The sequence below is a fragment of the Coregonus lavaretus genome, assembly GCF_964263955.1.
Source record: "Coregonus lavaretus genome assembly, chromosome: 10".
Taxonomy (NCBI): domain Eukaryota; kingdom Metazoa; phylum Chordata; class Actinopteri; order Salmoniformes; family Salmonidae; genus Coregonus; species Coregonus lavaretus.
Genome location: NC_139997.1, coordinates 13,016,845 through 13,036,898, shown reverse-complemented (window position 1 = coordinate 13,036,898; position 20,054 = coordinate 13,016,845). Strand labels below are relative to the sequence as shown.

The 20,054-nt window shown below is 44.6% G+C and overlaps 1 protein-coding gene across 2 annotated transcripts; it reads left to right on the top strand.

The window, feature by feature from the left end:
* The first annotated feature begins 1,487 nt into the window (after positions 1 to 1,487).
* On the top strand, positions 1,488 to 19,973 carry rilpl1 (Rab interacting lysosomal protein-like 1). Of its 2 annotated transcripts, XM_084170324.1 has the most exons (9): positions 1,488 to 2,092; positions 6,052 to 6,199; positions 8,592 to 8,710; positions 9,113 to 9,211; positions 9,301 to 9,447; positions 15,852 to 16,006; positions 16,193 to 16,300; positions 16,637 to 16,724; positions 18,060 to 19,973. In XM_084170324.1, exons 1-9 carry the CDS (start codon positions 1,805 to 1,807, stop codon positions 18,063 to 18,065), a joined length of 1,158 nt encoding a protein of 385 aa, XP_084026450.1. In that variant the 5' UTR covers positions 1,488 to 1,804; the 3' UTR covers positions 18,066 to 19,973. The 2 variants fall into 2 exon arrangements, with proteins under 2 accessions (XP_084026450.1, XP_084026449.1); XM_084170323.1 differs by lacking the exon at positions 16,637 to 16,724.
* The last annotated feature ends 81 nt before the right edge of the window (positions 19,974 to 20,054 follow it).

Sequence of the window (20,054 nt, the reverse complement as noted above, 5' to 3'; positions counted from 1 at the left end):
AACATACATACAACAGTATATTAATAAATGCTATATTTGAAGAATTTAAAAAATATCCTCAGAAACAAACTCAGACTAGCACAATACTCTGCCCTACACATCTCAAATAATTACTTCCTTACCATGACATTTTATTCTTGAATTACTTCATCTTTACACTGTTGCACCAGTCTTGAGTGAGTCTGGAGATGCCCTGGGGTTAGGAACAGCTGCAGGAAGAGAGGGGCATGCCACCAGACTACTTTAGGTTATTCTCCTCTGATACAACAGGAACAGCACCAATGTGTATATCTTAGAAACTATGATGAGTTCTAGGAATGTTATCTCAACTGATGTTGTACAGAAAAAAAATGACAGTATGACGACACTCCTGCTATTCCAGTATACAGAGCAAATCATATCTACACACTAAGTACACAAAGTAATGTACTTCAACACATTATATAGCCTTAAGCCATAAGTTCAAGTGCAGTATTCAGTTATGAACTAATATCACATTTAGTGCTGTGTTTTATCCTCACAAACTGATATTTGGCCAGATAAACTAAACTAACCCTCAATGGTAACATTCAAACTGGAAAAGCCCATTGCATGTATTCTATTGTGTCCAGGTATTTCTGTCTTTCCACTTACCAGTATGTTGTTTTAAGGTCTAGTGAATCAGTCATGAGGCCAGGAAACTCAAACAGACCTGAGACTTATTGTAGCTGAGCTGGCTGCTTTGAGCTGAATGAGGTAACAGTTTGTTCCACTGTATCATCATGTAAAACTCCTGTTTAGTTTCACATCCCTACAGCCATGTCATAACCCCTCCCATTGCACCTTGCTTTGTTTGTTTCTCTCTCCTCCTCTTCCTCCTCCCCATCTTCTCCCTCCTCCTCCTCCTCCTCCCCCTCTTCCCCCTCCTCCTCCTCCCCTCCTCCTCTTCCTCTTCCTCCTCCTCCCCCTCCTCCTCCTCCTCCTCCTCCTCCTGCAGTGCAGGGTGGATTTCCACAGTCAATGTTATCCTTTCTATAATAAACACAATCCAGGCATTACACTGATCTGATTTCTAATATTGTGGGATTAATTATGATGCCTATGTCTAATCCTTCTCCCCTCATTAATTCTGATCATAGGGTGGCAGGTAGCCTAGTGGCTAAGAGTGTTGTGTCAGTAACCAAAAGTCGCTGGTTCGAGTCCCTGAACCGACTAGGTGGAAAAACTACAGATTTGCCCTTGAGCAAGGCACTTAACCCTAATTGCTCCTGTAAATCGCTCTGGATAAGAGCTGCCTTCTACTAAAATATAACTGGAGGCTCTTCAAGTACCATCGAAAACGTGTACTCAATCTGTCACAACAACTGAATATTTTTTTGCCATTTGTGGGATATAATACACCACTCAGACTGAGATGTCATGTTCTATTATTTTTTCCAAGTTCACCCTAGCAGCGACCTCATGCGACTGATATTCCTGACATGCGCATTACAAACCGCAATCTGACCACAGAATCGGGAAGGAACGACAGCACAGGCAGGACCACAATGGAACGGCGCCGGGTGATTTGATCAAATTTATCAAAAATCCCTGACAAGATGTCCGACAGGAGTAGAAAAACGCAATCGATACGCATTTAAGGACTTATTGAAGTGGATCAGATACACACAGAACGAGCCGAACGACGAAAAGTCAATAGTTTTTGCTAGGGGAGGAAGTTTATTGTGGCGAAGGAAATATAATTGCCCGGGTAGGCAGGGTGGGACTGCGGAAAGCGGCCAGAGCGGGGGACAGTCAGAATACAAACTCACCCACCCAGCCAGCCATGGAGGAGTTCGGGTCAGCGTTGGAAAAGAATGTTGCCGATTTAACGGTTATGGACGTGTATGATATAGCCGCGGTAGTGGGCCAGGAGTTTGAGCGGATCATTGATCAGTATGGTTGCGAGGCTCTGTCCAGGCTCATGCCCAAAGTGGTGCGGGTGCTGGAGATCGTGGAGGTGATGGTCAGTAGGAACAGCATCAGCCCGGAGACAGATGAGCTGAGGCTGGAGCTGGATAAACTACGGCTGGAGAGGATGGACCGCCTGGAGAAAGAGAAGAAACACAAGAAGGTCACAATTATCTTATACATGATGAGATAAATAATAGTCCTGAGATGAATAATAGGCATAGTTGTTACCAAACATAGCCTAATTGATAACAGTAGGCCTAATGATAGGCATAATAGCCTAATCAATTATGGTGAAGATATGTCAATACTGGTAACAAAAAATAGAAAAGAAAGAAAGAGAATAAATAGAAAAAAACAGAAAGAGAAGAAAACTAATTTGCCATCATGAAAATAATGCAATGACATTATTATAACAATAACTTTGAAAAGTGTACTAGGCATTTTGAATAGTTGGCCAATACTATATATCATTATCATTGAAAATCTAACCACTGATATACCCCCTCAAAAATAGGAATCTGACATTAATGACACTTGATTGTGAATAGGCTACATAGTTACAATTAACTTCTTGTATTGCTATGTGTGGGCTATTATGTCACAGAAATCAATTAGGATGTGTTGGATATAGAAACATTATAGAATTATTGAGTTGGGGCAATAGCCAAGGTAGTCTATCAGGAAAAAATGATGTTACTGAATATATGGTGTCACAACATTTACATTTACATTTACGTCATTTAGCAGACGCTCTTATCCAGAGCGACTTACAAATTGGGCCATTCACCTTATAGTGGGATAACCACTTTACAATATGTTTTTTTTTTTTTTTTTTTTTTTTTGGTGGGGTGGGGTAAGGGGGGGTAGAAGGATTACTTTATCCTATCCCAGGTATTCCTTAAAGAGGTGGGGTTTCAAGTGTCGCCGGAAGGTGGTAAGTGACTCCGCTGTCCTGGCGTCGTGAGGGAGCTTGTTCCACCATTGGGGTGCCAGAGCAGCGAACAGTTTTGACTGGGCTGAGCGGGAACTGTGCTTCCGCAGAGGTAGGGGGGCCAGCAGGCCAGATGTGGATGAACGCAATGCCCTCGTTTGGGTGTAGGGACTGATCAGAGCCTGAAGGTACGGAGGTGCCGTTCCCCTCACAGCTCCGTAGGCAAGCACCATGGTCTTGTAACAGATGCGAGCTTCAACTGGAAGCCAGTGGAGTGTGCGGAGGAGCGGGGTGACGTGAGAGAACTTGGGAAGGTTGAACACCAGACGGGCTGCGTCATTCTGGATGAGTTGTAGGGGTTTAATGGCACAGGCAGGGAGCCCAGCCAACAGCGAGTTGCAGTAATCCAGACGGGAGATGACAAGTGCCTGGATTAGGACCTGTGCCGCTTCCTGTGTAAGGCAGGGTCGTACTCTCTGAATGTTGTAGAGCATGAACCTACAGGATCGGGTCACCGCCTTGATGTTAGCGGAGAACGACAAGGTGTTGTCCAGGGTCACGCCAAGGCTCTTCGCACTCTGGGAGGAGGACACAACGGAGTTGTCAACCGTGATGGCGAGATCATGGAACGGGCAGTCCTTCCCCGGGAGGAAGAGCAGCTCCGTCTTGCCGAGGTTCAGCTTGAGGTGGTGATCCGTCATCCACACTGATATGTCTGCCAGACATGCAGAGATGCGATTCGCCACCTGGTTATCAGAAGGGGGAAAGGAGAAGATTAGTTGTGTATCGTCTGCGTAGCAATGATAGGAGAGGCCATGTGAGGATATGACAGAGCCAAGTGACTTGGTGTATAGCGAGAATAGGAGCCCTGGGGGACACCAGTGATAAAGCAAAGCAGTGTGATAAAAACAACAGCACAGAGTTACATATGGGGTAAAACAAAACATAAAGTCAAAAATAAAACATAAAATATATATACAGTGTGTGCAAATGTAGCAAGTTATGGAGGTAAGGCAATAAATAGGCCATAGTGCAAAATAATTACAATTAGTATTAACACTGGAATGATAGATGTGCAAATAGAGATACTGGGGTGCAAATGAGCAAAATAAATAACAAAATGGGGATGAGGTAGTTAATTTCAGATGGGCTGTGTACAGGTGCAGTGATCGGTAAGGTGCTAGTGAGTGACATAAAACAAGATAAATACTGCTGATGCAAAACCAAGTTTTGAAATTGCACCTAGTGTATTCTACTATTCTAACGCTCAACAGTAAGTTGAGACTCCGACTGAGTTACAAAAATATATATATATTTGTATATTTTTTTAGAACATTACAGAGGTCTGGACCTCAGCGTCCTCATATGTAGCTACGGCCCTGAGGGTAAGTGCAGTAAAATAAAATTGTCACTGCTGGTCTCGTGACACTGACATAGTTGGAGTTAAACCGTCCTGTCATTTGTTGACTGAAATGTGTCTCATGCCTCAAATAAAGTGTGTCAACAACATACATTTCTCTTAGGCACCGAGAGCCATCGATATTATTATGGACCCTGGAAATGCTTAGGGCTATTGTGTTTAAACTTAAAATTCAAATAAATGTTTTGGAAATGTTCAGTAGAACGTTAAGTAGGCCACAGAAAGTAGGCTATATGCAAACAACAAGTAAAGCAGGAAAGGCAGAGCATAGAACAGAAGAATAGAACAGGCATTCCCATTCAAGTCAATAATGGCATAATGAGTGGACTGGCAGCCATTGCAATTGTACCCATAGAAGCAAAGCAGGAAGTAAAAGCAGGAAGTAAAAGCATGACGTGTACTCATCAATATGTGCTGTGACTTACTGAACTGACATTACAAAAAATACATTCCATTGCATGAGCCACAACAGTTAACATCATTTATCCAGAGCGACTTACAGTTAGTGAGTGCATACATTTTTATTTTTCATACTGGCCCCCTGTGGGAATCGAACCCACAACCCTGGCGTTGCAAACGCCATGCTCTACATCCCTGCTGGCCATTCCCTCCCCTACCCTGGGCCAATTGTGCGCCGCCCCATGGGTCTCCCGGTCGCGGCCGGCTACAACAGAGCCTGGATTTGAACCAGGATCTCTAGTGGCACAGCTAGCACTGCCTTAGACCACTGCACCACTCAGGAGACAGGGTTACCCTTGAATGAGTAGGTGTATCCAAACCTTTGACTGGTACTGTATATCTGTATGTAGTCACAGAAATACATTCTCTAAAGACATGTTCACACCATAACCACCATACAACCTTGACACAACCACCATCCAAAATAATCCTTGATTTAAAATAAATCTGTAAATGAGGGAATTATTTTTGTCAAACACAGAAAAGTTTGTAGTAGGTCCTATGATTGAGTGTAGTCTGGCCCAGGGGTGTGAAGGTGAACGTCAAGGAACTGGAGTGACGAACTACCCTTACTGTCTCTGCCTGGTGAGGTTATATCCAGCCTGGTTGGCCCTGGCCAATTGTGCGCCGCCCCATGGGTCTCCCGGTCACGGCCGGCTACGACAGAGCCTGGATTCGAACCAGGATCTCTAGTGGCACAGCTAGCACTGCGATGCAGTGCCTTAGACCACTGTGCCACTCGGGAGATATGAATTAACGGGAGATTTGAATTAACATTCTACGTTAACATGGAAATGATTACATCACAATACCAGGCAGCCATTGCGAGTGTACTCATGAGTTTGACAGTCAAATTGCCAGGGTTAGAGGTTCCAAGCCCGTTCTATTCATTCTATTTCTATGATATATAAATCCCACTATCATTAAAAGCTCAGGAGGATGCAATCATTTATTGACAGACAGGAAAAAGCAATTTTAAAAGTTCAGGGTTAAAACAAAACGGAGTCCTTTTGTATAGCCTACCAATGCACAAGTTGTACTTTAAAACTGTAACAAACCATGGCTCAGTGGTATGTCGGTGGCCAAGTCCTAATATTAGCCCAAGTGGCTTCTTTTCCTTGTGTCCTTTAAGACCATTGACCAGAGATAATTTAATTTGTTAAAACAATATGGAGGAAACTCCACCCAGGTCAAGCAAGATGGTGGAAGCTCCACCTTTTAAGCATGTGTTTGTGTGAGGCTGTGAGCAGACGTGTGCTTGGAGGATGTATGGAGTGTGTGTTCGTTAACTCTGTGTGTGTATATGTAGGAGTTGGAGCTGGTAGAGGATGTATGGAGAGGTGAGGCCCAGGACCTGTTGTCTCAGATCTCTCAGCTTCAGGAGGAGAACAAGACTCTCCTCACTAACATGTCCATCAAAGATCCCATGAGTGAAGAGGACCTACAGAGGCACCAAGGTACTAAACCCTGAACCCCTCACTCTACACCCTAGACTCTAAACCCACACATGCACACTGCAAGGCATTTTTAACTCAAATACTTCTAGTAAGTTGAACTCAAAGTCAATGAAAGTAATTATTACTTAAAATGTTTATGTGGTACTGATTTAAAACTAAATGAGAAGTCATATCAACTCCATTTAAGTTATGATAACAAATACACTTTTTAAAAAATGTCTGTGTTTTTGCATGTACATTGAGTGATTGATTGATTAATCTTATGCTACACAAAGATAAATAACGTACATTTTTCTAAACTAATCCAATAATTTAGTTACGTTTTTTGCACCCGTTACTGAAATGGTTGTTCCAGTTTAAATGGCTTAGGTAGTCTGCTCACACATTTAAACTGTTGGATATCCTAACTCCAGCTGGACTCCAATAGGAATTACACATCACTTTGCAAGCCAGCATAATGTGACTTGCAGGTAGGGTTGCAAAATTCTGGTACATTTTCCAGGTTTTCCAGAAATCCCAGTTGGATTATTCCTGGAAATCCTTCATGGGATTTTTTGAAAATCTGGGAATTTCAAGAAAGTTCCCGGAATTTTCTAGGCCTGATGTGGCCTGTAAACCATGAGTTTCAGGCCACTGTATTAGGGTAAAGCTAGGCCTCAAAAGAACGCCTTGTGAGATATGTAATGTATTGTTATAAAGAGTTTAATTATAATGATAACATTCGCCTAGGAACTCACTTGGTGAAGGCCACAGGACTGAAAATGAACTAATTGAAAAACCATGGCTCTGTCACTAACAAATACAGTCATCGGTGGTAACTCTACAATTCAATCAAAAAGGCAAGACACACTGGGAAATTATATTGGAGGCGTGGCTTAGTGGAGGCGTTACTCCACATTTTTAAGCTGATACAACTCAAATCTGGACCCCCTACAGGGTCACAGTGACTCCATCAGTTTGAGTAATGACATACAAAATCACATATTCAAATATACAGTATATTAAATGCAACAGGTTTCCTCAAAAGTTTTTAGTAATGGGGCACATTGGGGTTTACAGTGCACACACAATAACAATATTGAAAGAATGTGGATTACACATACATACTGTACATACACCGAGTGTACAAAACATTAGGAACACCTTCCTAATATTCAGTTTCACCCCCTTTTGCCCTCAGAACAGCCTCAATTTGTCGGGGCATGGATTCTACAAGGTGTCGAAAGCGTTCCACGGGATGCTGGCCCATGCTGACTCCAAAACTTCCCACTGTTGTGTCAAGTTGGCTGGATGTCCTTTGGGTGGTGGACCATTCATGATACACACGGGAAACTGTTGAGCGTGAAAAACCCAGCAGCGTTGCAGTTCTTGACACACTCAAACCGGTGCGCCTGACACCTACTACCATACCCCATTCAAAGGCACTTAAATATTTTGTCTTGCCCATTCACCCTCTGAATGGCACACATACACAATCCGTCTCAATTGTCTCAAGGCTTAAAAATCCTTCTTTAACCTATCTCCTCCCCTTCATCAACACTGATTGAAGTGAGTTTAACAGGTGACATCAATAAGGGATCATAGCTGTCACCTGGATTCACCTGGTCAGTCTATGTCATGGAAAGAGTAGGTGTTCCTAATGTTTCGTACACTCAGTGTACACTCTGTCGCTCTCTCTCTCACACACACACACATACATACACACACACACACACACACACACACACACACACACACACACACACACACACACAAGGAGGCCTTCTTTGTGTTTGAGGCTGAGCCAGGCTCATCACTGCATGAATGGCTCTGTCGTGATGTCACAGAGGGGATACAGTCCCCCTGACGCACACACACAAACACACACACACACACACACACAAGAGGACGAGCACAGAGACAGACCACCCTCAGTGTTCCGTACACCTGCTAGACACACACACACACATTACATAATCATGCTTCACGCACACGTAAGTCCCCACAAAGTCCCCTCAGTCCCCTCTCCACCTGCTCAGTGAGTCCTGACTGAGGTTTAAAAGTCTCGCTTCCTCCATCGCTTATATTCAGGGCTGTGTGTCAGCTAAGGGTACGCTGTATCTGTGTCAGAGATATCAAGTGTGTGTGCTTGTGTGCCTGTTTGCTATTTTAAACCTAGTCGGGCTCACAGACAGGAACTCCGCTGCTGTGCTTATAATCACTTGATTTATTCTCCCATGCAGTTCAACATGTGTAAACATAATACACACAGAGTATTCATGTTGTTCTAACTTGGCTCCTTTCTCCTGTGTCTTGGCTGCCAGGTATTTATATTGTTCATCCATACTTACCCCTCTCTGCTCTGCATCTCAGATTGCCAGATCTGTACATGTTTCCTTTGTTGCGTTGCCAGGTATGTCGGAGCGGGAGCGTCAGGTGATGAAGAAGCTGAAGGAGGTAGTGGACAAGCAGAGAGACGAGATCCGAGCCAAAGACCGCGAGCTCACGCTCAAGAATGAGGATGTTGAGGCAGTAAGGACGGCAGAATGGGTGCTTGCTTGGGGTAGAAGTTTTCCCTCCCTATGCACGGGCCTAAGATCAGCTAACCCTTCCCCAATTCTAACCTTAGCCGTTAGGAGGGAGAACAAAAATCTGACCTTAAGCCGGTGTCTAGGGGGTCAGGGGTCAGGGGTCATGGACTCCTTGTAGGGTGTGGGGAGTCTGTTTTGATTTGATGAATCAATGAACTCTCTTCTCTCTCTCTTTCTCTGTTTCCCTCTCTATTACGTCCTATACTTGTTCTCTCTCTGTGACCCACTCTCTGTTCTGCCTGTCCCCTAATTCTCTCTCCCACTCTACCACTCTCTACCTCCACCCCATCCATCTCCCTCCCTGCATCTCCCTTTCCCTCCATCCCTCCATCTCTCTCTCTAGCTCCAGCAGCAGCAGTCTCGTCTGATGAAGATAAACCATGACCTGCGCCATAAGATCTCTGTGGTGGAAGCTCAGGGGAAAGCTCTCATCGAGCAGAAGGTTTGAAGCCTTAGGATGTGTAATACATATTTTATTACCCACAGTATTTGCAAAACAAAAGAGTTGTATTATTATATTTGTATGTTAAGGTGGAACTGGAGGCGGGAGCTCAAGCACGGGTACAGGAAATGGGAGCACTCCGGCAGGAAGTGACACGTTTAAGGGAGCGACTGCAAGGAGACATGCCCCGTCAGGGTCCACAGGAGCCTCCTCCCCAGCCTCCGTCCCCTGCACAGGTAATAACAACACCTGCTCAGGTTGCACGTACCCAGCCAGGCACAGCTACACAGTAAACACTCACAGTTATTACAGGCAGACATTCTCCCAGAAGCCCCAGGTGCTACATTATAACCCTGGCAGCCTCTGGCAGAGTCACACACAGAGAGGTATTCTCTTTTCTTTCCACATCTATGAGAGAATCTTTGCAGTTTGTTTATAGCAGTCTGACTCACAGCCTGTAGAGCCTGGCTGTAGCTAGTGAGTCAGGGAGGCTGGAGTCTCTGCCTCATCGGAAAACATGACCTAGCTATCATATGAGGGGTGGGAGGTGGAGGGAGGAGGCCAGGACAGAAATAGCCTCCCTCTCTACCCCTCCACAGTCAGCCAACCAGCCAACCAAAAGGCCAACCAGAGAGATATAAAAAAAGACAGAATGGCATCCAGACAAGTCAGGACAGCTAAAAGTGACCTGACAATGACCTGTATAGTAACTTGTACACCAAACTGGTTCACTGGTAGCCAAATTAAACTCAGATTTTTCACAGACTTCATACAGCAAGTGTAACAAATACACTGAGTGCCTTTCAATGACATAGACTGACCAGGTGAATCCAGGTGACAGCTATGATCCCTTATTGATGTCACCTGTTAAACTCACTTCAATCAGTGTAGATGAAGGGGAGGAGACAGGTTAAAGAAGGATTTTTAAGCCTTGAGACAATTGAGACATGGATTATGTACAGTCGTGGTCAAAAGTTTTGAGAATGACACAAGTATTGGTCTTCACAAAGTTTGCTGCTTCAGTGTTTTTAGATATTTTTGTCAGATGTTACTATGGTATACTGAAGTATAATTACAATCATTCCATTAAGTGTCAAAAGCTTTTATTGACAATTACATTAAGTTTATGCAAAGAGTCAATATTTGCAGTGTTGACCCTTCTTTTTCAAGACCTCTGCAATCTGCACTGGCATGCTGTCAATTAACTTCTGGGCCACATCCTGAATGATGGCAGCCCATTCTTGCATTATCAATGTTTGGAGTTTGTCAGAATTTGTGGGGTTTGTCCACCTGCCTCTTGAGGATTGACCACAAGTTCTCAATGGGATTAAGGTCTGGGGAGTTTCCTGGCCATGGACCCAAAATGTCGATGTTTTGTTCCCCGAGCCACTTAGTTACCACTTTTGCCTTATGGCAAGGTGCTCCATCATGCTGGAAAAGGCATTGTTCGTCACCAAACTGTTCTTGGATGGTTGGGAGAAGTTGCTCTCTGAGGATGTGTTGGTACCATTCTTTATTAATGGCTGTGTTCTTAGGCAAAATTGTGAGTGAGCCCACTCCCTTGGCTGAGAAGCAACCCCACACATGAATGGTCTCAGGATGCTTTACTGTTGCCATGACACAGGACTGATGGTAGCGCTCACCTTGTCTACTCAGGACAAGCTTTTTTCCGGATGCCCCAAACAATCGGAAAGGGGATTCATCAGAGAAAATGACTTTACCCCAGTCCTCAGCAGTCCAATCCCTGTACCTTTTGCAGAATATCAGTCTGTCCCTGATGTTTTTCCTGGAGAGAAGTGGCTTCCTCGCTGCCCTTCTTGACACCAGGCCATCCTCCAAAAGTATTCTGATGCACTCACACCTGCCTGCTGCCATTCCTGAGCAAGCTCTGCACTGGTGGTGCCCCGATCCCACAGCTGAATCAACTTTAGGAGACGGTCCTGGCGCTTGCTGGACTTTCTTGGGCACCCTGAAGCCTTCTTCACAACAATTCAACCTCTCTCCTTGAAGTTCTTGATGATCCGATAAATGGTTGATTTAGGTGCAATCTTACTAGCAGCAATATCTTTGCCCTTTTTGTGCAAAGCAATGATGACGGCACGTGTTTCCTTGCAGGTAACCATGGTTAACAACTCAATATTAGGAAGGTGTTCTTAATGTGTTATACACTCAGTGTATATCACGCACAATACTCTGCAACACGATTTATGTTGTCACTTTTCTTTTACAATGTCTGTAAGAATTTTCTAGAGAGATTTGATCTCAGTGAGACTAACCTGCATAAAAAAGGTACAATAACCACCCCCTCCCCCTCCCCTCCCCTCCCCCCAGCCTGGTATCCCCTCCTCAGAGGCGGGGGTTCAAGGTGTGGGCTGGCCCGAACCAGACAGACACTATCCCCCAGAGCTGCGGTTGGGGCGTTACGATCCCGCCTCACGCCTCCTGTCCCTGGATGCTGATGAGGATGTAGAGGAAGAGGCTGTGTTGCTATGGGTAACACCGTAGTGCTAGCTAGCTAGCCGCCTCAGAATGGTGTGTTTGTCGTGACCTCTAACCTTTGCACCGCCACCGCCCCCCTAAACAGTGTTCTATACAGTGCATTTGGAAAGTATTCAAACCTCATTGACTTTTTCCACATTTTGTTACGTTACAGCCTTATTTTAAAATTGATTAAATCGTTTTTCCCCTCATCAATCTACACACAATACCCCATAATGACAAAGCAAAAACAGGATTGTAGACATTTTTGCAAATGTATTAAAAATAAAAAACTGAAATAAGTATTCAGACCCTTTACTCTTTACTCTGTACTTTGTTGAAGCACCTTTGGCAGCGATTACAGCCTCAAGTCTTCTTGGGTATGACGCTACAAGCTTGGCACACCTGTATTTAGTTTCTCCCATCCTTCTCTGCAGAACCTCTCAAGCTCTGTCAGGTTGGATGGGGAGCGTCGCTGCACAGCTATTTTCAGGTCTCTCCAGGGATGTTAGATCGTGTTAAAGTCTTGGCTCTGGCTGGGCCCCTCAAGGACATTCAGAGACTTGTCCCGAGACTTGGTTTCATCAGACCAGAGAATCTTGTTACTCATGGTCTGAGAGTCTTTAGGTGCCTTTTGGCAAACTCCAAGCGGGCTGTCATGTGCCTTTTACTGAGGAGTGACTTCCATCTGGCCACTCTACCATAAAGGCCTTATTGGTGGAGTGCTGCAGAGATGGTTGTCCTTCTGGAAGGATCTCCCATCTCCACAGAAGAACTCTGGAGCTCTGTCAGAGTGATCATCGGGTTCTTGGTCATCTCCCTGACCAAGGCCCTTCTTCCCTGATTGCTCAGTTTGGCTGGGCGGCCAGCTCTATGAAGTCTTGGTGGTTCCAAACTTCTTCCATTTAAGAATGATGGAGGCTACTGTGTTCTTGGGGACCTTCAATGCTGCAGAAATTTGTTGGTACCCTTCCCCAGATCTGTGCCTCGACACAATCCTGTCTCGGAGCTCTACGGACAATTCCTTCGACCTCATGGCTTGGTTTTTTCTCTGACATGCACTGTCAACTGTGGGACCTTATATAGACAGGTGTGTGCCTTTCCAAATCATGTCCAATCAATTGAATTTACCACAGGTGGACTCCAATCAAGTTGTAGAAACTTCTCAAGGATGATCAATGGAAACAGGATGCACCTGAGCTCAATATCGAGTCTCATAGCAAAGGGTCTGAATACTTATGCAAATAAGGGATTTCAGTTTTTTATTTGTAATACATTTGCAAAAATCTCTAAAAACCTGTTTTCGCTTTGTCATTATGGGGTATTGTGTGTAGATGGCTGAGGATTATTATTTTTTAAAATCCATTTTAGAATAAGGCTGAATAAGGTAACTAAATGTGGAAAAAGTCAAGGGGTCTGAATACTTTCCGAATGCACTGTAGATGTTGGTATAGCTAGAGAACAGCGTGCTTCCCGGTTGACCTGTATGCCTGTGGGATTCTGAAGTTTGATTGCATTTCAAGGACTGTGTTTTTTATTCAGCAAACCTTGGTAGTTCAGCATGTGAGTCAGTGAACCCTTTTCCCTAACTAAACTTTCCCACATAAGTGTGTGTTTGAGAGTAAGAGGAAGAGTGAGGTATTGTGTATGGATACAGTATGTGTTGGAGTGTGCGTATGCTTACATTACAGTCAGTGTGTGTGTCGGGGTGTGTTATATACAGTGGGGAGAACAAGTATTTGATACACTGCCGATTTTGCAGGTTTTCCTACTTACAAAGCATGTAGAGGTCTGTAATTTTTTATCATAGGTACACTTCAACTGTGAGAGACTGAATCTAAAACAAAAATCCAGAAAATCACATTGTATGATTTTTAAGTAATTAATTTGCATTTTACTGCATGACATAAGTATTTGATCACCTACCAACCAGTAAGAATTCCGGCTCTCACAGACCTGTTAGTTTTTCTTTAAGAAGCCCTCCTGTTCTCCACTCATTACCTGTATTAACTGCACCTGTTTGAACTCGTTACCTGTATAAAAGACACCTGTCCACACACTCAATCAAACAGACTCCAACCTCTCCACAATGGCCAAGACCAGAGAGCTGTGTAAGGACATCAGGGATAAAATTGTAGACCTGCACAAGGCTGGGATGGGCTACAGGACAATAGGCAAGCAGCTTGGTGCGAAGGCAACAACTGTTGGCGCAATTATTAGAAAATGGAAGAAGTTCAAGATGACGGTCAATCACCCCTGGTCTGGGGCTCCATGCAAGATCTCACCTCGTGGGGCATCAATGATCATGAGGAAGGTGAGGGATCAGCCCAGAACTACACGGCAGGACCTGGTCAATGACCTGAAGAGAGCTGGGACCACAGTCTCAAAGAAAACCATTAGTAACACACTACGCCGTCATGGATTAAAATCCTGCAGTGCACGCAAGGTCCCCCTGCTCAAGCCAGCGCATGTCCAGGCCCGTCTGAAGTTTGCCAATGACCATCTGGATGATCCAGAGGAGGAATTGGAGAAGGTCATGTGGTCTGATGAGACAAAAATAGAGCTTTTTGGTCTAAACTCCACTCGCCGTGTTTGGAGGAAGAAGAAGGATGAGTACAACCCCAAGAACACCATCCCAACCGTGAAGCATGGAGGTGGAAACATCATTCTTTGGGGATGCTTTTCTGCAAAGGGGACAGGACGACTGCACCGTATTGAGGGGAGGATGGATGGGGCCATGTATCGCGAGATCTTGGCCAACAACCTCCTTCCCTCAGTAAGAGCATTGAAGATGGGTCGTGGCTGGGTCTTCCAGCATGACAACGACCCGAAACACACAGCCAGGGCAACTAAGGAGTGGCTCCGTAAGAAGCATCTCAAGGTCCTGGAGTGGCCTAGCCAGTCTCCAGACCTGAACCCAATAGAAAATCTTTGGAGGGAGCTGAAAGTCCGTATTGCCCAGTGACAGCCCCGAAACCTGAAGGATCTGGAGAAGGTCTGTATGGAGGAGTGGGCCAAAATCCCTGCTGCAGTGTGTGCAGACCTGGTCAAGACCTACAGGAAACGTATGATCTCTGTAATTGCAAACAAAGGTTTCTTTACCAAATATTAAGTTCTGCTTTTCTGATGTATCAAATACTTATGTCATGCAATAAAATGCAAATTAATTACTTAAAAATCATACAATGTGATTTTCTGGATTTTTGTTTTAGATTCCGTCTCTCACAGTTGAAGTGTACCTATGATAAAAATTACAGACCTCTACATGCTTTGTAAGTAGGAAAACCTGCAAAATCGGCAGTGTATCAAATACTTGTTCTCCCCACTGTACATGCACAGTGTGTATGTGGGAGTGTTTGTGTGCTCCTGCCTGCAGTTCTACTACCCCCGTGTGAACACCCTAAATGTTGATTTTAATGGCACAGAGCATGTGTGAATTAAGTGTCCCTCTGCCAACTATGTCAGACTGTGTGTGTGTGTGTTTGTGTGTGTGTGTGTGTGTGTGTGTGCTTGCGTGTGCATGCGTGTGAGTGAGTGTGAGAACTGAGTCAGACTGTACCACTGCAGCTGTCACCTCTAAACATAGACTGCTCTGACACCCCTGTAACAGCACGTGGGCTAGTCCAGTCCCTTGCCTTTCATCTGCAATAGCATATGTAGTTTCTACCAACAGAACTCTAAAGAAATTAGAACATTAGTTTAGCCAGTCATGATAATATCATGACTTGTTCATGCCTCTTTTTTTCACGCTTCATTTGCTACAGAGTGACTTGCTAAAAGACTGTTTGCTGCATGACTGACCTCTGTTGGTTGCATGCAGTGAGTTAGTCTGAAGTCTCAGTATCTGAGGTAAGGAAGGAAGGAAGGAAGGAAGGAAGGAAGGAAGGAAGGAAGGAAGGAAGGAAGGAAGGAAGGAGAGAGAGAAGAGAAGGGTGCATTTCCTTAGTATTGAAACAGGGCCTCGGGTCTGACCTACAGTTCTCTTTCTGTGCCACCAGGAGGCGATGTGTGATGAGGACACACCTGCTCTGTTCCAACATTTTAGGTATCCCTCCTTGCCTTCCTGCCTATCCTCTATTCCTTCCTTACCTTTCCTTCCTTCTTCCTCCCCTCCTCCCTTCCTTCCTTAGTCCCATTGTGTAATGTGGCTGTCCCCCACTAGGAGGCTCTATGTGATGAGGAGGTGGACGGCCTGGACCAGAAGGATCCCAACAGGCCCCGGTTCACACTGCAGGAGCTGCGAGACGTTCTGCATGAGAGGAACGAGCTCAAGGCCAAAGTGTTCATGCTGCAGGAGGAGGTCGCCTACTACAAAAGGCAGCAATCTTTATTTTTTACCATACACAGAACATGTTAAGAAAAACATAAACAATCAGATGAGATTAACACAGTTTGTCAGGTTTAATTTAAGAAGTTAAAAGTTAACAATATTGAAGTTAACAATATTGACAATGCTGATGATGATGATGGTAGTGGAGCGATGACTGTTCTTCCTCTCTCCAGTGAAGAGGCGGAGGACGAGACCGGCCCTCCCACTCCTTCCCCTTCCCCCGAACAACTGAGGGCACGGCCCCGACACAACGCACAGCCTGAGTCAGGAATCAAACGCCTGTAGGTACCACACACACAGATACACTGGATTCCTTTAGTATATAGCATTTATGATGTGTATGTGCATTAATCTCCTGGTCAACTAAATGGGTACGTGTGGTTTAGAGTAACCATCTGGCAACAACACCAGTAACATGGCTACATCTCACAGCAGAAGGAAATACAGGAAATGGCCTTTGGTTGATTTAGTCCATCTCTTCCTTCTCCCTCTTTCTCTCTCTCTGCTTGTCTGTGCCTCTCTGTGAATGTGTGTGTGTGTGTACTTGCTTGTGCGGGTATATGCGTGTGTGTATTTATACCTGTGTGTTTGTGTGTGTGTGTATCTCTGTGTGACAGGATCTTCACAGCCATAATGCCGATGGTGGCGGCTGGGTTGATTCCAGATGACCCCACTTTACTGCCAATCAGACGTCTCATGTCCCTTGTACGACCCCAGTCATTGGTTGGCCTCTGTGTCACTCACTGTCTTAGCTAACACCCAATGCATGTATTTGTGTGGCCAGGAGTTTTTTCTTATCTTGTGATCTGACCAGTAAAAACTCTGGGCCCTGTTTATGAAAACCCTGGACCTGCATGGACCCTCCCACCCCATATAGATGTTTGTATTCTGATTGGCTGATTGTGGGGATATCTAAATCACTGTCCAGTGGGAAGATGGTAGATGATTAGAATCAGCCAATCAGAATAGGATGTTTATTCACTCCCGTTTCCGATTCACTAACAGATTTATATTTATATTATATAACTTTTGCTTTTGCTCTGCTCCTGTTGCTTTGTGCTCTAACCCTGATGCACTTTCAGTCTCATCTCATAACTCACTAGGTAGAAACCACAGGAGGTTGGTGGCACCTTAATTGGGGAGGACGGGCTTGTGGTAATCACTGGAGCGGAATTAGTGGAATGGTAGCAAAAACATCAAACACATGGTTTCCATGTGTTTGATGCCATTCCATTGTCTCCATTCCAGCCATTATTATGAGCCGTCCTCCCCTCAGCAGCCTCCACTGGTAGAAATGCATCTCAGTTCTCTGTATTTTAACAGTTATAACCAGGACTGGAGAACATAAGGGAACAATGATGCTTGGTAGTGAAGTCTCTCTTTTTTGTCTCTCTCCTCTCTTCCTCGTGTCTTCCTCGTGTCTTCCTCGTCTCTTCCTCCTCTCTTCCTTGTGTCTTCCTCGTGTCTTCCTCGTGTCTTCCTTGTGTCTTCCTTGTGTCTTCCTCCTCTCTTCCTTGTCTCTTCCTTGTGTCTTCCTCCTCTCTTCTTCGTGTCTTCCTCCTCTCTTCCTCGTGTCTTCCTCCTCTCTTCCTCGTGTCTGCCTCCACTCTTCCTCGTGTCTTCCTCCTCTCTTCCTCGTGTCTTCCTTGTCTTCCTCCTCTCTTCCTTGTCTCTTCCTCGTGTATTCCTCCTCTCTTCCTTGTGTCTTCCTCCTCTCTTCCTTGTGTCTTCCTCCTCTCTTCCTCCTATCTTCCTCGTTTCTTCCTCCTCTATTCCTCCTCTTTCTCGTGTCTTCCTCCACTCTTCCTCCTCTCTTCCTCGTGTCTTCCTCTTCTCTTCCTCGTGTCTTCCTCCTCTCTTCCTTGTATCTTCCTCCTCTCTTCCTCGTGTCTTTCTCATGTCTTCCTCCTCTCTTCCTCGTGTCTTCCTCATGTCTTCCTCCTCTCTTCCTCGTGTCTTCCTCGTGTCTTCCTCCTCTCTTCCTTGTGTCTTCCTCGTGTCTTCCTCCTCTCTTCCTCCTCTCTTCCTCCTCTCTCTCAGGTTTAGCTTCTTCTCTCGTGACAAGAGGCGGAACTCCCAGCGGAATGCCCAGTTTGATGACAGCTTCAGCTCGTGGGCGGGGAATGATGAGGTGTACACGGAACAGGCCCAGGAGGCTTTGCAGCACATGTAGTGATTGGACAGCGTTTGATGATGTCACTCAGAACTCTCTCCCTGTAACGTTACAATGCACTTAAAGGCATCGTAACGGTCAGCTTACTGCACAGTACACACACCTACAGCTGAGCACAGCCATCCACCTACTGAGATACATACTGACACTGAAATACCATCAGCTCTAAGTAACAGAGTAATTCAGAGTCATTCACCCAGCATCTAGAGAAGTTTAACCTAACCACCCTGGCTTTGGCAGTAAACTCCTTGCCTTGCCTTGGGACTGTGCTTAGTGCGCCTGCTGCAGTATAATGGGATTTTATTAAATTTTTGCTTCTAAGTGACAGGACTCACAGAGGGTTGAGGGTGAAGAGGAGCAGATTCAGTTTGACTACTAAAAAACAAAAAAACTCTAAAACCTCTCTAAAGCCTTTCTTTATCCCAAGGTGAAAGCCACCAGAATTGACGGATGCACAGAGCGGTTCCCTTCGTGTTAGAACTGGCAGGGATACACTAGGCGTGAGAGAGAGACAGAGTCAGGCTTGGTAGGTTTGTGGAAAGAGGTGACAGGAGAGAGAGATAGAGGAACCTCATGAGACACTCCAGATAGAGAATAATGGTACACAGAAGAGGAAAGAGGGTTACGTCCAGTAAAGAAACCTTGAAGACAAGTGGGCATGTTTTTTTGACATGATTCAAAAAATGGTGTCAGTTCCGAATACGGACCCAGATGTAGTAGGCTCTGATCCATCGTTTTACTCCCTTGACCCTGAGCTAGACCAGTCATGACCTCAGAGGCAGCTAGGGGGCGCTATGGCTAGGACACCCTCACCAGCACTGGCTAAAAAGTCTGTGAACAGATGTGGTGGCTTTTTTTTAACAGATTGACCTTGCACATAAATTAATATTGAGTTGTTGAGGTGGGATTGCCCAATTTAAAGAAAATGCTATGGTTTTATATTTTGCCAGTGGTGAATGAAGCACAGAAGGTTGTAGTTTTACGATGTCCTATGGAAAGACTATTTTTGTTTTCAAATTATTTAACTCGATTTTTGTTTTCAGGCTTTTTATGGTGCCTTCAGCCAAGTGGTGTACATATGAAGCAAGAGAGCCAAAGATGTGCAAGTTTGGCAAACTGTGTTTGGTATATACATGTACAATTTGAATGGGCGCCATTTTGGAACCAAATGTGACAAGACAAACTAAAAACACTCCATTGAGAATGCAAATTTGAATGTTGTGGAATATTTGGTTTAAACATGGATGACAGTTTGCCAAACTCTGTGCTGTGGCTGCAAGATGGTTTGTGAGAAGTAAAATGGCTAGTGTGGACGAGGGAGGTTCTTGATACTGAGGAGTAGTCCTGATTTCAGCAGTCAGACAGACATAATGCTTCAGCCTCACTATGCTAAGAGATCATTGATACTATTACTATGACTGGAGAACTGTTCAATAATTAATTTGATGATGCAAGAGACTTAATCAAGGTGCAAAACTAGGGCAAAGCTTATCGTGACAAAAGGGATTGATAGTCGAAACAAGTTATATCTTGTCGTCTAGTGGCAACACCTACAACATAATTTACACTAAGGGAAATAATACAGTATCTATTCGAACAAGGGCAGATGTGTCATTATATGCAAGACATCCCTCTTTTGCAACAAACTTTATGGACCCGCTTCACACCAGGTAGATTTATATTGGAAGGATTTTAAATATGATAAATGTCTCAGTTTTCATACAGCTTGTTGCCTTTTATTCAGATATGCCTACTCAATAAATGTGGTGATCCCCAGAATGTTTCATGCATTATGTCAACTTTCTTCAAACACATCTTGTCAAAAACAGACTGTCAAAGAAAGAAAAACTTTATTCAGTGCA

What these genes read in the sequence shown, in the direction of transcription:
- rilpl1 (XM_084170323.1), top strand. Translation starts at nt 1,805, where the DNA reads ATGGAGGAGTTCGGGTCAGCGTTGGAAAAGAATGTTGCCGATTTAACG. An exon ending in AGAATGAGGATGTTGAGGCA is followed by an intron (nt 8,711 to 9,112) that starts GTAAGGACGGCA and finishes CTCTCTCTCTAG; the next exon opens with CTCCAGCAGCAGCAGTCTCG. An exon ending in AAGCTCTCATCGAGCAGAAG is followed by an intron (nt 9,212 to 9,300) that starts GTTTGAAGCCTT and finishes TTGTATGTTAAG; the next exon opens with GTGGAACTGGAGGCGGGAGC.